The sequence below is a fragment of the Dryobates pubescens genome, chromosome 38, assembly GCF_014839835.1.
Source record: "Dryobates pubescens isolate bDryPub1 chromosome 38, bDryPub1.pri, whole genome shotgun sequence".
NCBI lineage: Eukaryota > Metazoa > Chordata > Aves > Piciformes > Picidae > Dryobates > Dryobates pubescens.
Genome location: NC_071649.1, coordinates 3,344,305 through 3,358,846, shown reverse-complemented (window position 1 = coordinate 3,358,846; position 14,542 = coordinate 3,344,305). Strand labels below are relative to the sequence as shown.

The 14,542-nt window shown below is 43.6% G+C and overlaps 1 protein-coding gene across 1 annotated transcript in view; it reads left to right on the top strand.

Annotated features, from left to right (window-relative positions):
• Window positions 1–4,297: 4,297 nt before the first annotated feature.
• ARPP21 (cAMP regulated phosphoprotein 21) overlaps window positions 4,298–14,542 on the top strand; it is a 110,429-nt gene continuing 100,184 nt past the window's right edge. The window contains exons 1-6 of the mRNA XM_054177163.1: window positions 4,298–5,803; window positions 8,834–9,002; window positions 10,645–10,850; window positions 11,311–11,352; window positions 11,762–11,800; window positions 12,696–12,785. Of these exons, the coding sequence (XP_054033138.1) occupies window positions 10,683–10,850; window positions 11,311–11,352; window positions 11,762–11,800; window positions 12,696–12,785 (339 nt within the window). The 5' untranslated portion in view covers window positions 4,298–5,803; window positions 8,834–9,002; window positions 10,645–10,682. The remainder of the gene's footprint in view (window positions 5,804–8,833; window positions 9,003–10,644; window positions 10,851–11,310; window positions 11,353–11,761; window positions 11,801–12,695; window positions 12,786–14,542) is intronic.

Here is a 14,542-nt window from a genome sequence, read left to right as displayed (position 1 = left end):
CTGCCAGGGCAATTCTAGTTGTTAAGTGCAGGTCTGTTTCATCAGCATAATGCTGCTTTGCTGTTAGCAATTACTTTCTTCCAGGGCTTGCCAATTAAGCTAGTGTTAGTGAAAATGCACCTAATTTGTCAAGAAATGGCAGGATGAAATATAGAGGTCATTATATAAATTGGGGGGAAAAAAACATCAGCAAAAGCCTGTGTGAGACTCAGTGATACTTGGTCTGTTCCTGTGGCATTTTCATTCTGGTGATGCCTCCATCCACTTGTGATAGTGGACCCTCAGTTATGGGCCATCCATGTCCTAATGTTTCTTTGGCAGAAGCTGCCCTGAAAGTTTTGTGCAAAGCCTGCCTTGATAGTGTACAAAATTCATAGAATCACAGAATGGCTTAGATTGGAAGATGGCTAAAGATCACCTCCTCCAACCTTCCCACCATGGGCAGGGGCACCTCTCAACTAGACTCAGATACTCAAGGCCTCATCCAACCTGGCCTTCAACACCCTCAGGGAGGAGGCATCCATAACCTCCTTTAGCAGTCTGTTCCAGACTCTCACCACCCTCATACTGAAGAACTTCTTCCTAAGATCCAGTCTAAACCTGCTTTTCCTAAGCTTAAACCATTTCTCTTTGTCCCCTGTGTCCTATGACTAGCCACCCTTATGAAAAGTCCCTCTCCAGCCATCCCGTACCTTCAGGTATTAGAAGGTATCTCTAAGGTCACCCCAAGAGTCTTCTCCAGGCTGAACACCCCCAGCTCCCTCAGCCTCTCCTCCTAGCAGGGGTGCTGCAGCCCTTGGATCATTTTTGTGGCCCTCTTCTGGACTCTCTCCAACATCTCTGTGTCCTTCTTACGATGGAGACACCAGTTCTAGACACAGCATTTGAGGTAGGGTCTCACCAGAGCAGAATAAAGGGGCAAAATCTCTTCTCTTGCCCTGCTGGCCACACTCTTTGCTTTGTTTAGGATTTGTTTATATCTTATTGGAGTCCTTCTTGGATTCACCTAGTTTGTGTTTGGCAGAATAGGGTTTTGGTGGTTACTAGAGTGGCTGACCACTTGTTACCTGCAGGCTGCTTTGACCAAGTTCTTCAAAGGCATGTGTGCTGAAAATGGAGGTGCATCGTGCTTGGATTTCCAACTGAAGTCCTTGAGCTTGAAGAGGAACTGACTAAATAAATATGCAAAGCAAAATAGGTTTATCTGTGGTTACCCAAGAAAAGCCAAAGGGAAGGCATCAGAGTAGACATGACTTAGAGAAAAAAACCACAACACTTTTCAAGAACTTCTGGATTAAACTAAAATCTATACATGTATTTGCTCCAGATTAAAATGAATGTAAGCTATATATTCTTTAGGATCTCATTCTATGTATCAGCATATCATGGTGTATGACAGATGACTTCAGTCCTCTCTCCTGGACTTTGGTTATCTGCAGTCCCACCAGGTCAGTCTGTGACAGCTCCCAGGCTTTGCAGCAGCTTTGATTGCCCTCAGTGCTGCTGAGACACCTCCCTGGAGAGCCCAGGCTCTAGTGATGTGTTGTTGGTCAGTGTTTCATGCTGGTAGTATTCCTTCTGGAATGTCCTTATGATAGTCACTGTCTTCTAAGCTGGTCTTAGAGTTTTGGAAAATGAAGCTCTTCTAGTGCACCCACCACAGTGCATCCATGGGTGGAGGATCTTCTGTTTCCACAGAGTGTGGTCCTGGTGGAGAAAGAACCTGAGAGAGAGAGAATCACAGAATTTCTTTGGTTGGAAAAGACCTCCAAGATCAAACATTACCATGGTGTCAAGAAATTTCAGAGCACGTTGTCAGTGGGTAGAGTAGATGCAGATAGTAATGGAAATGGTGTATACCTTCCTTAAAAGGAGCTGGCTTCTTTAAACCTGAGGTGATGTACAGTTCTTTCCCACATGTGGAAAGAACTATTGAGGGATCAGGAATGCTATTTAAAACAAAGAACAGCTGTTGGCACAAGAAGGAAAATGTACTCAGTATTCCATGTGTGCCATGGGGTAATGGAGAAAGTATCCTGGTGTGGCAGTGAGGTTCTCGAAGGTCCCTCCACTAACATTACTACAGCATCTTTCCTAGACCCTCTCTGATCTCCAGAATCAGTCTATGAGTCTCTAAAGAGGACTTTGAGATACAGATACAGAAAGAGACTTGACTAGTTGGTGTCTTGGTCTGGAGGCTGGGAGGGAGACATGGTTCTTTTGAACATTCCCATGCAGTTAAGGGACAAACAAGGTTATGTATCAAGACAAGAGAGAGAATGGAGTGAACAAAACAGAGAAAGAAGGAAAAGGGAGAGAGAATAGAGGAAGAGAGAGCAGGAGAGATAATTACCACCCCATGCTCCTTCTTTGGTGGGGGTGAGATGTCCTGGGCTGCTGCCTGAATCTTGAGATGTCCCTGGTGATGTTCCTCCTGCACTAAGCTGGCATAGCCCAGGGCTTTTATTCTGTTCCTGGTTCATTCATGGTAGCTCCACCCAGCCCATATTAGCACTGCATACCTGGCTTCCAGGGGTCTTCCCAGTGTGCTTGCAGGGGTTGATACGAAGCAGCCTCCATCCCTCTTTGTCCACTGTCCACCACCTACCTTGGGCAGCTGCCCTTTGGGTGGCCAGCACTGACACATCAGGTGGGTCACTCAGGATGACTTTCTGTCTGTTGAGACACTTCTCATTTCTTCATGGGACCGTCGTGATCACCAGGTGATTCACATGTTCGAGAGAGGATTCCCTCAGCTGGACAGATGAGTTTCAGTCTCCCTTTCCCTGTGAACTGTAGGTTTGCCAAGGGTGGCTGCTGTTCTCCTTACAGCATTGTTGGACTTTTGGCTATTATAAGGAAACTTGTCTGCATTGAAAGGATGGGTAGGAGCTGCTGTGCCTTTGTGTTGGGAGTCATGGGGCTTGTGCTGCGTTCCATTACCTAAGAGGGACTAGTTCCATGACTTTGATTTTAGGGAAATTTGTCAGGCTTCTGTGTGGGAATGAGATTCAATTTGGCAGATGTGTTTGAAATGCATGAGGTGGTGCTGAAGGCTGGGCTAAAGCAAACAACACATTCCAAGGTTGCTGATATGTATGACTGATTAGCTTGTTAAAAGTTTAGGTGTTACTTGGTTCCTAGTAAACTTATGTGATTGGCAATTATTGGCCAGATCTCTCAAAGCCTTTTTGTGATGATCCTCGAAGACTTTAGATGGTCATTGTGATGATCATTTTTGCCTTTCCCTAAGTACTAAAACAATAGCAGGCTCTCCCTGGAGGCCATCTTTATTTATTATTCTGGGTAAACCTTCTAGCTTTGCAGAAATTTCACGAGCTAGAGGGAACATCATCATTATTGCTTGGTGGAAGAAGATGACACTGACATGAGGCCTTGTGACAGGGGATTAAAGTGGGAAAATATCAGTGACAATCTGTTAGGAACAAGAGGATCCCTTTGAAACAAGGGGGGGGAAAAAAAGGAACCAGGTGTAAACCACAAACCCCTGCTTTGTTTATGGGTTGGTGGTGGGCAGTTGTTTGTTTGGTTTGGGTTTGTTGTGATTCTGTTTTCACATCTGCTGTAATAGGGAAATATGAATTTCACCTGCAGGCTGGGAGGAAAGCCAGACCTGTTCCAAGATAGAGGCTTCAGCTGGGAAGCTGCTCCTCTGGTCACCTCCTTTAAAAGACACCTGGTTCATACAGGATCACACAGGATATTAGGGGTTGGAAGGGACCCCAGGTGATCATGGAGTCCAATCTCCCTGCCAGAGCAGGATCATAGAATCCAGCACAGGTCACACAGGAACACAACCAGATGGGTCTTGAAAGTCTCCAGAGAGACCTCTCTAGGCAGCCTGCTCCAGTGCTCTGTGACCCTTACAGTGAAAAAGTTCCTCCTCGTTCTGGGCTGGAACCTCCTGTGCTGCAGCTTACATCCATTGCTCCTTGTCCTATCTCAGGGTGCAAGTGAGCAGAGCCTGTCCCCTCCCTCTTGACACCCAGCCCTCAGATATTTATAAACAGTTATTAGATCCCCTCTCAGTCTTCTCCAGACTAAACAGCCCCAGGGCTCTCAGCCTCTCCCCATAGAGCAGTGCTCCAGCCCCTTCATCATCCTGGTAGCCTTCAGGTTGCTGCTTAGGTTCTGATATCTGATCCCATATATTTCACTCTGTTGTTTGCTGGCCTGCTTGAGGTGGGTCGGTGGCCTCTGCACTGTTGCTTGTACACAGATGCTCATGTTTCTGTAATTTCTGGGGGGAGGAGGGGAGGGAATGAGTCTACTGACAGTCTCTATTATAAAGTGCCAACAATAAATGCATCTAATTAACTCTCTACCTGCAAAGGTTTGAGTAGAAAATTTAGGCAATTGCTGTATCTGTCTTTATGGTGATAATGGAGAGGGCACAAAGTGAAGGCAAGAGGAAGGGCAAAATAAATAAGGCTTCTGCCCTTGGTTTTTTAAGGTTTAATCTTCAGTCTTTGAACAGCAAGGGAATCTGCAGGATGTCATGTATTTCACTGCCTTCATTTTTATTTTATTTCCAGGTTTTTGTTTACTGAAACACTTTGGTGTGAGAGCTGGCATGGATTATTAAGCTGTAATGGTAACAAAGAGCAGCAAACTTGGCTTCCAAGTGCACACGTGTTTCTGTGGGGATTGGGAGAGAGCAGGCAGGAGGAGCTCACAGAACTGCTTGTCTGAAAACCAGGACTGACAACTGAGTAGTAGTGTCTTCAGACTAAAACTCCTTTTTGTTTATTTGGGGATTGATGTTGTGATTGTTTGGGGGGTTTTGTTTGGCTGATGGGTTTTGTTTGATTTGTTTGTTTGTTTGGTCTGTATTTTAACAACAGGGTTTGTATCCTGAAGGTTTCCTTAGAAGCCACCACAGAGTGTTTTCAGTGTGACACCTGAGATTTTTCATAGATTTGCTTGATGGCAGCAACTGGAATATTTAATTAAATGTCAAATAACAGCAGGTTTATGCTTTCTCCCATGAGAGTTTAGCAACACTGAGGGCTGTGTGTACTGATAATCTTGAGATTATGCCATAGCCCCTTTCCAGTGGTTTGCAGGAATTTGAGTTGGCAGTAATGAGTCAAAGCTATCTTTATCTGCATGGATGAGGTGTATATTGCTCGCCTGAAATGATGACTGACATCACTGCTTCCAGCTCAGGGGCTCATACCTGCGAGCCACCCGTTGGAGTGGGGAGTTGTGCTAGGATGGGAAGGTTCCTGATGTGTGGGCAACACCAACATCACCCAGTTTGCAGTTACAGGAGCTGTTCAGGCTCAAATGATTTTATTGTTATGCTTAGCAGCTTTATTTGGAGGAAAACCCCTTGGGTTTCACTCTGGCAGGGATCAGTCCTGCCTCCTGCTGCTGCCAGCTCTTACTTAAGAGCATGCTGTTTGGCCTTACAGCCTGCCGATCTCCTCCTCTGAGGGAGGATATGTTGGTACTGGAAGCATAAGGATCTCATAGTTCCTGCTCCAGCATGTAGTGCTTTTGAGACCATTAGCACATTTCCTGGTGCACAATACAGAAAGGGCTTACTCTCCTGTGGTGGGCTCTTAGGGTTTTGTCAGATGTCTCTCTGTTTAATTTCATTGATGGTCAACTATCAGAAGTGCACTGAGAAGGCCTTTCTGATGTCTTTTCTCATTTTCCTGTTCTGTGCTTTTTTGACAGCTGCTCTTCTGGGGATAGATTTTAAGCTCTTGCATTAAATGAAGTGTTCCTTCCCACAGACTGTTCTTGGAATCTGCGTGGTATGTGTTGTAGGAAGGTATGTGACCATACACGCCTTCTTCCATCCCTTTCTCTTCCAGCTCTGGCAATAGCTACTCAAGCTCGGTATTATCCTCAGCATCTAAAGTGCAAATCCTGACAATAAGGAGAGCAGCTTACAAACAAAGCCCAGCATTTGCATCCCACAGTGTGTGCTGCTCAGCTGGTGCTTATGAACTCTGTACAAACATATTTCCACCAAAGTGGTTCTGCAAATGGCCTGGTGGGCACCTGCGCTTCCTGTTGCCTTGCCATGTGAGATGCTCAAGGTACTTTAAGGAGTTAGAGGCTGAAGTTTTGACACAAGCTCCTTTAGATTTGCTTCTAAGATGCCAAGAGCCCTGTGAAATGTTGCTTTCTTGCACTGGAGGGTGGGTTCTGCCTAGCAACGAGCTTTGCGCTCTCTACCTGAGGACCAAAAACAGAAGTGCGCTCATTCGGTCTCTTGCGTCACTCAGGCACTGAAGGCTTTGACAGTCAAATCATCGCTGACATTTTCTGTTGGTGTGCAAGGAAGAGCATAATCAAGTATGTTTTCCCATAGCAGTGCTGTCACTGCAGGAGTGACAATAGTAAGAAGTGCATTCATCACTGAACTGACCTCATATCCTGGAGACACACATGAAATGGAGACGTACTTCCCATCCAAGCGTCTCACTCCCGAGGGCTATTTTCTGACTGATCCCTTCTGGCTATTTATACTCTTCCTGAAGTATTTTATAGAAACCTGAGTCTCCTTTTGAAAGCCCACCCAAACAACCAGAAGAATGTTTTACGTATGATAGTATGTAAATGGTTAGTCATTGCTTGTGAATTGCCTAATGATGGAAGGGAGGAGGAGAAGGAGGAAATTTATATAGAGGGAAGGGGAAGAGCTTGATGGTGTCTGCTATATGTGACAGCTCCCTGTCTCACTTTCCCTTCTCTTTTTATTTTTTTTTTCCCTTCCCCCAGAAGATAATTATGAAGAATTTACTTTTAAAAATCATTCAAGGAAACATTGTCATTGCAGGGTTGAAAAATGGTAGCTGCACAATCTGAACTGAGTTTCCGCTTGCTTGTATTTTCCTCGGGGATACCTATAGGGGAGTTGTTTTAATCCAGGATTCTGTGCTCTTCTTGTACGCTGCCATTGATGTTGACATCAGAGATCTTAAATCTAACAGTGTGTGGAACTCAGTTCATGAAGATTATGCTGAGCATCTGTGGCACAAGACCAGAAATGATGTTTGTTGGAGTCTTGGCAGATCTCTTCACTTGCTGGATATGATACCCTTTGTTTGGTCAGTTTGTTGTCTGGTTTTGTTTGGTTTACTCTGCTTGTTTGTCTTATGAATGCTTAATTACTAACACATGGCAACATTGGAGAATCCTGAAATAGTGTTGGTGTGTCCTGGTTCTGGGATAGATACCTGTTTCTCAGTTAGTTTTGGAGGGGTTTGATTGTGATGGTCTATGCCCTGGCTAGTTGTTCTCTGGGTGAACCTGTAACACAGTCTGTTTGCTTGGGCTCCTTTGGCTGGTGGTTGGTTTTGTTGAATTTTTCAGTTTTCCCCTCTCTTTCAGGAGTGTGAGGGAAAGGTAATAATGGGAGATGGTTATAAGGAAAAGGTTTTCAGTCACTGTTTTCCCTCTTAGTTTTGACTCCATGAAATACATTTGTATGTACTTGGGTACTTAGGTGTAGTTTTCTATATTGTTCCTCTGCTCCCTCCGTGACCCTGTAAGTATGTTTGCCAATGTGGTCAGAAATTCTGAGAAACAGCAAATAACCCCAAACCAACCAACCAACCAAACAGCACAAATGGGAAGACTTATTTTATATGACTCTGTACAAATTATTAAGGGGCTTGGGGAAAAGAAATCTAATTTATGTATGTAAACTTGCAGGGTGAAAGTGGTAGCCAATAGAGTTGCCTGTTGGTCTCCCTTCTGTGCCAGAGCCCCCCAGGAGAGCAGGATTTGAGTTTTGTGAAAGGCTAGATTCCATTTCAGGCACATGAAACTCAACTCTCTTGATGTGGTGAGTTCCAGGGCACTGTCACACACTGAAGTCATGCACAGCTTATAATGTGCCTCAGAAACAAGGAATCTAATATTAGAGTGAGATGACTTTTGGTTTTGGTGTGGTTCTCCCCCCACCAAACAGACTGATAGATGTTTCCTCCTCTTTGCTGGTTGTATTTGCATTAATGCCTGGAGCTGTGATTAATATGCAAGCTTTGGGAAGAGCTGCCTGTTGTATCAAGGTAGTTCAGCACACAGCCTGTAAATCGGTCCCTCTCTGCCCAAAATGCTCCTTTTCTGTCAGATCAGCTGTTCAGCTGGCAAGCACAGTCCTGATGAGCAGCATAAATTGCATTGCAGATGCAAGTTTTCCTTCAGGTTTGGTTTCTGAATCATAACTTAGAGATCTCCTTTTTCCTCCTCCTCACACAGTGCCACAAAAGCAAGTTTTTCTGGTTGGGGAATAGGATTTCTTCCTTCTCCTCTTCCCATTCTTGATCATTTTAACTTTTGTTTGGCTCATTAAAGGAAGGTCTCAGTTCACTCCCCTGGCAAAGCTGTTCACCCACCAGGCTTCTTTGTCAATGGTGCTTGACTGCTGACATTTTAATAGGAGCAGAACCCATAGGTAAAAAGCAGGCAAGTCCTTTTTCTTCATACCCCTCCTTGATTTCTGTTGAAGCAAACAGATGAGCTTACATATAAATATGTATATATGCTTTTTTTAATGAAAAGTGCTGGAATTCACTAAAAAAGGTTAGAATTGAAATGAGTAATCTGCAATGCATAATGCAATTGTTAATTTTAGCTGCTTGCGTAGGAGCTGTTATGACTTGAACAGCCGGCTCTAGCCTTCATTAGAGAAGAAGCAGGCAGTTTTGAGACAGGTGGAGCTGGATCAAGCTGTGAAAGTGATTTGCACGAAGCTGGTCATTGATGTTAGAAACCTGGTCCTGTCTCTTGCATCTTTACCTTGTACCGCATTCGTTGCCATTGTCACTTACTTCTCGTCTTTTTCCAGGTTGACCATGATCCATCAAACTCTCTGAAGGACCAGCATGGAGATTGGCACTCTGAACTGTTAATGGGGACATGGGACTCCCGTTGTCATTGACCATTTGTGTGGACTTTACCAGCGAAAACCAACAGAAGCCAGCAGAAGGGCGGTGGGAATTATAGCAGTTTTCCAGGTAAACGGCTTCCTTGGTGCGGCTGAATCAACCCAGGGTGTAAATGTCGCTGTCGGCGCCGTGTGAGGGTGCAGAGGAGCTGTGGGGTGACACGTCCATGAAGAGCTTTGTGCATGTGTGTGCTTCTCTTGAGGAAGATCCTTAACCAGTGAAGACCAGTCTCAGGTCTTGCCACTCATCGTGTTTTGGATTCTTAGCACAGCGGTTGAAGCTTCGGTTGGAAGTGCAGAGTAGCCAATCCATGGCACTTCCTGGGCAGGGGGGTGCGAGGAAGGAGAAGAAGTTAAAGCTTGATTTGGCTTAGTGTGAGCTGAGAGTTGAGCTTCAGGTTCCAGTTAGCTTATGAACCATGGGAAATGCCCCAGTCCTCCTCAAAGATGAAGATTATGTAGGAAAGGTTTTATGCTTTTGTTTGCTTACAGTTTCAAAACAAAAGTAAAAATTGGAAGGAGTAAGTTTTGTAAACTGAGAATGTCTTCTTTTTGATTTTTTTTCCACTTCAAAAGAGTAGCTTACAGAATTTGAAGATAAGTGATTCCAGAGTGTTAATGACAAGCTGTAAACCAGGAGTGTGGCAAAGCCACTGTTTCCTTGCTGAGAGGTGATGAGGCTCTTGCAAAAGAGCCCTCTTCTCCCTTTCTCAGCTGCACTTGTTTTTTCCTGAAGATCCTTCTTAGGCCAAATGGATGGGCAAAGAAAAGTTAAATTATTCATGAGACTCATCTGACAATTGATCAGTGGGGGAGGCATCAGGAGGGAGATGGGGTGGGGCAGAGGGGAGAGACAGAGAAAGAGGGAGAAAATAATCATAGGGCTTTAACTTTGAAAAGCCTTTAAAGCTTCTGTACAACAAGCTATTGTGAGCTGAGAGCAAATGCAGCTCAGTTAAGATATCTTCATTAGAAATACCTGCCAAGGGCTTCCTGGAGGATTTTCATAGTGCTGGAGAGTGATGTGGGGTTTGGGAAGAGGCTTAGGGTTTTAATAATGGAAGTGTCAGTTTGATGCCTGATTATGCTGACCCAGGAAGCTTTATTGCCATTTTAGTTTTCATATTTATGTATTTGAAGAGGTGATTCAATATAATATTTTTTTTAAACTGGTAGTGAGCACCATGGGCTTCTGCTATGTACAGCAGCCAAGGCTGAGTGCTAGAAACAGTGCTGGTGCTCAGGCATGGGTTTTATTTCTGTTTGTTTGGGTATTCTTTTTATTTGGGGGGGGGGGGGGGGGGGGTGGTGAAGGAAAAAAAATCTAGAGGAGGTGCCAGAGATGCCAGAGACCTGCATTGTCCAAATGTTCTTGCTTGGTGCTGCTGAGCTCTGTAGCAGAGTGTCCCTCATTGCCCCTTGACAGTTCCAGGGCTGGTCTGGGGAGTCAGAGCACCTTACCTTAAATCTGCTCACCACCAGGGCTGTTTCTTTAACCTAACCTAATACTTCTGTTATCCATCACTGTCAATTCAGTACACCTCTCCAGCTGGCTGTGTGTTGCTTTCCAGTCCTGAGCTGCACGCTTTGGGTTGTTTGTCAAAGGAAATGAAATTACTTACTTGGAAATTTTAAAAAAAATAACCAAAAAAGAAATAATTCACCCCCAGTGTCTTTTTGTGTGTGTTTGTCGTGGTGTCTTGACCTTTCAGGTCACCAAATCTTGTTGTTTTAATTTCTGTCTGGAAGAATGTCTGAGCAAGGTAAACTGAACCAGGAGACAGCAGAGGAAGCTGTGAATGAGCAGGAGACTGCCATCTCTGAAGTGGACCCTGACCACTGTATCCTTAATAAATCTGAAAGCTCAGAAGTGGAGGAGAAGGAGGAGAAGCTGAGCGATGCCAAGACAGAGCTGCAGGTAAGACAGGAATAGTGGACAGGCACATGCAATATCAGTGTGCTGCTGCCACTGCCCTTTCCATTTCTGTCTCTCCATTGCCTACTCTGCTTATTTTTTTTCCTCATAATTTTGAGGCTTCTTTTTGTTTGGTTGGGTTTGGTTGGGTTTTTGTTGGTTTGTTTTACTTTGTTCTTTGTTTTGGTTTTGGTTTGTTTTGTCTTTCTTTTCTTTTTGATCCTTTTATCACCCTATAAAGTAAATGCTGTCATTTGTTATACTCTTCAAGCTCTTTAGGCTGCTGTCCATGTTATTAATTTTTCTGAGAAATTAATTTCTAGACATCTGTGTTAAAAGTTTGCTGAAACATTTGACTGTTTTTTTCCCCCCTTCTTTGGGGGGATGTAGAAAACTACCTTGATCTCATGAATTCACAGGTAATGCTAATGAATAATTACTTAATGTGTGGTTTGGTTTGTAGGTGTTACTGGCAACAAAAAGTTGTTATGCAAAGCCTAAGAAGGTAATTTGCTGAGAAGACTTCATCGAATGAGGAGGGGGTTTTAATCCTTTTTGCTCAATCAAATATAGGAATAAAGGGAGAGACTGCAGTTTGAGAGGAGTTTGGAGAGGGGGAGCATTTACTTAAGTATGCCTTTTCTTACATTTTTATTATATGCAAAGCTAAAGAACACTGTGCAGTGTGGGTTGTTTGTTTTTTTCTTTTGTTTGTACCTGTTCTTAAGATGAACAGAGTGAGCAGAAATGATTCTTGGTTTTCCAAGCTTTCCAGTCTGGGCTTGGGGAAGTTGTTTTTGCAGTCAGCAGCTAATTAAAAGAGTATTATTAAGGAGTGATCTAGTCTCTTTATTGATGCTTAATGCTCCTGTCATGCTGAAGTGATAACTGCTGCTCTCTTTTGCTGTACCCAGAAACGAGGTGGAAACTCAAACCAGAAAAAGAAATCCAAGGTAAGAGGCCATCTCTGTTTGGAATTGCATGTCATGGTAGGATATGAAATGTCTGACTGCAACTGAAGTGATGGCCTTTCATCACCTGTGTGCCGCTTGAAGTGGGTTTCGTTGCTCTTCTGTTTGGTTGGCTTTTTCCCCTCTCTCTTACCCCATAATCTTGTTGCACAAAGGCAGAGCACTTCTCTAGATAATAAAATGTGTCAGGCTTCCCTTTATTTATCCATCATATTTCTATGCTGCTGAGCTCACTGTGTGCTTGTGTTAGACCTTGTGGAGCTCACTGTGTGCTTCTGTTAGACCTTGTGGTTCTGCGTGCCACTGGGGGTGGAAAGAGCTGCTTCCTATTGCTTTAGTAATTAACCTTTCTGTTGGAATTCTGTTTTAACAGCCTAATCTTGACATAAAGCAGCAGAGATTGACTAGGTCCCTGAGTGTGGGGGAAAGGAGATTCTAGGAGCAACAAAAAAGCCCCAAACCTTTCTGTTTTCCATGTGCAGATCCATAAAACTTACACATTTTATTGTCTGTGTTCCTTGGATATAATTCTACTGGGGGGGGGGGAGGGAGGGAAACCCAGCCCCAAACTAAATGACATAAGGAACTTTTCTGGTAAATTACCTTCAGGACTGGGTTATTTATTCTTTGCCATCATGATTTTTGGTGGAAATGAGTGAAATGTAGCAGAGATTAGTAAATGCCAAAGGTGGGGGGGGGAAGAAACCTACCACCTGCCTTGTGTGGCAAATGGCTTGTTGCTTAGAACCCACACTGAAGGCAGATAAAATTTTGCTGGCTGTGTGGGTAGTAGTTATTTGGGGTATTTAGGAACAGCTGATGTGACTTGGGGTCAGCAGTAGTGTTCTCTGTGTTGTTTTCTCTCTCTTTTGTTCAGTCAGGAGCTAAAGGAAAACTTGTCCGGAGCCTTGCTGTGTGTGAAGAGTCAACCCCTCGCCCGGGAGCAGAAAATCTCCATGATAATCAGGTACCCTTGCAATCATTGCTGTTAGCTGCATGGTTGACCTCCATGTTCAGTTGCATGATTATGTTACTTAATTGGGCACATAACAATGTCTGTCTTGGGGGAAAAAATTACATCCAACAGTGAACACATTTTATGAAGTTATCTGGCTTAGCGTGAACTTGATTTTTGAAATACTACTTTTATACTATATCACAGGGTTATTGTTTGCTTTTTTTTCCAGACCCCCTGAAAATTTCAGCAAATGGAAAAGAATTCAAAAGAATTCAGATTTTAAAATTTAAAAAAAAAAAAAAAAAGACAAATAGTAACAATCAAAAAGAGTATTAACATTTTGTTTCTCTAAGGCTATCTCTTTCAAGGCTGCACCAGACACAGTTATGAGTATGCTCTGGTTTCTGGTTCCTCTGAGACTCCAGTTCAATGTCCCCCTTCACATAAAACTCCCAAGTCACAAGTGCTCTCTAAAATACCTTGGTAGAGCCAAGGATGCCTCCTCCTGAGTGGCATTCATTTTTCTGAATCCTTGGTGTAGATATTCCGGTATCAAAAACCATGTACCTGAGTTTATCTGTGCTGGTAGTGTTGTATTCCCAGCAGCTGGCTGAGTTCTGTCCACTGCACCCCTCACCTCAGACAGTAACATTGGTGGCAGTCTTTGTAGACTTCCTTTCCAAAAAAAATATCCCAAAAAGCAAAAACAAAGACCTCAAATGCTGCTCTTCTTTGCTTGCCTGGTAAGAACATGGCTTAAAAAAATCCAAGCCCAAGAGATCACAAGCACTGCCTGTAAGTGACAAGATGTTTGTGCTCAGATGAGATCAGCCTTCGAGAGAGCTTGAATATGTGACTTCTTCTGAGCTTAGCACAAAAACAAATCACATTGAAGTGTACTTTCTAACATTTCCTCTGTTGACTTGAAGTGAAACTATTTCAGCTCTCCTCTTAGCTCCTAAGAATGGAGAGGGTTTTATTTATTTATTTATTTATTTTAACATTTTATTTGTTTGTTTGTTTGTTTTTGAGAGACCAAAACCCAGGTTGGTTAGCAGGAGAGGGTTTACATTTCCTACTGCTCTACAAAGCTGCTTCTGCAGTAGGTGGGCAGGTTATGTTATCAGTTGTTCTGTTGTAGGTAGATGCTTTCTGCTTCACTCGCGGTACTCCAGATGTGTGGCTTCTCTTCTGCTTTCATTTGTATTTCCTATTGTTTAATGGAGAATGAAAAGGAGATTGATATACAGAGATTGTATTAAGCGTTGCATGGTAGTTTATAATGTACTGCACAGGACCTGTATTAAACGTCAGACTGGCAGGTTTTGAGGCAAAATCCCTGTCTGGATCGCACTGCGACACCAGGTAGAGGAGGGGTCCCTCTCAGACACAGCCTCTGGTCTTACCTGACTCTGACCAGCTGCCCCAAATATTATTTTTTTTACCATATCAAAACATTTATGGGAGATAAAATGCCTCCCTGGAGCCCAGCATTTATTTCCTAAAGATGCAGCTGCCTTGGTGTAATTACTTAGTTAGGAATTGCACTTCTGCTCTCCCTGACCTTTTGCTAACGAACGTGGCTCAGCTTTGCCATGAAAGCTGGACCTGCAGGCTCCTCCTTGGACTGGCTGAAGGATACAGCAAGCTTTGTGCCAACCAAATTGCTTTGCTTAGAGGGGGGAAAAAAAAAAAAACCCAAAACCAAACCCACCCTTATTTTTAGTTTGGAATTTCTTTCTTTTTTCCCCCTCTTTTTTTTTTTT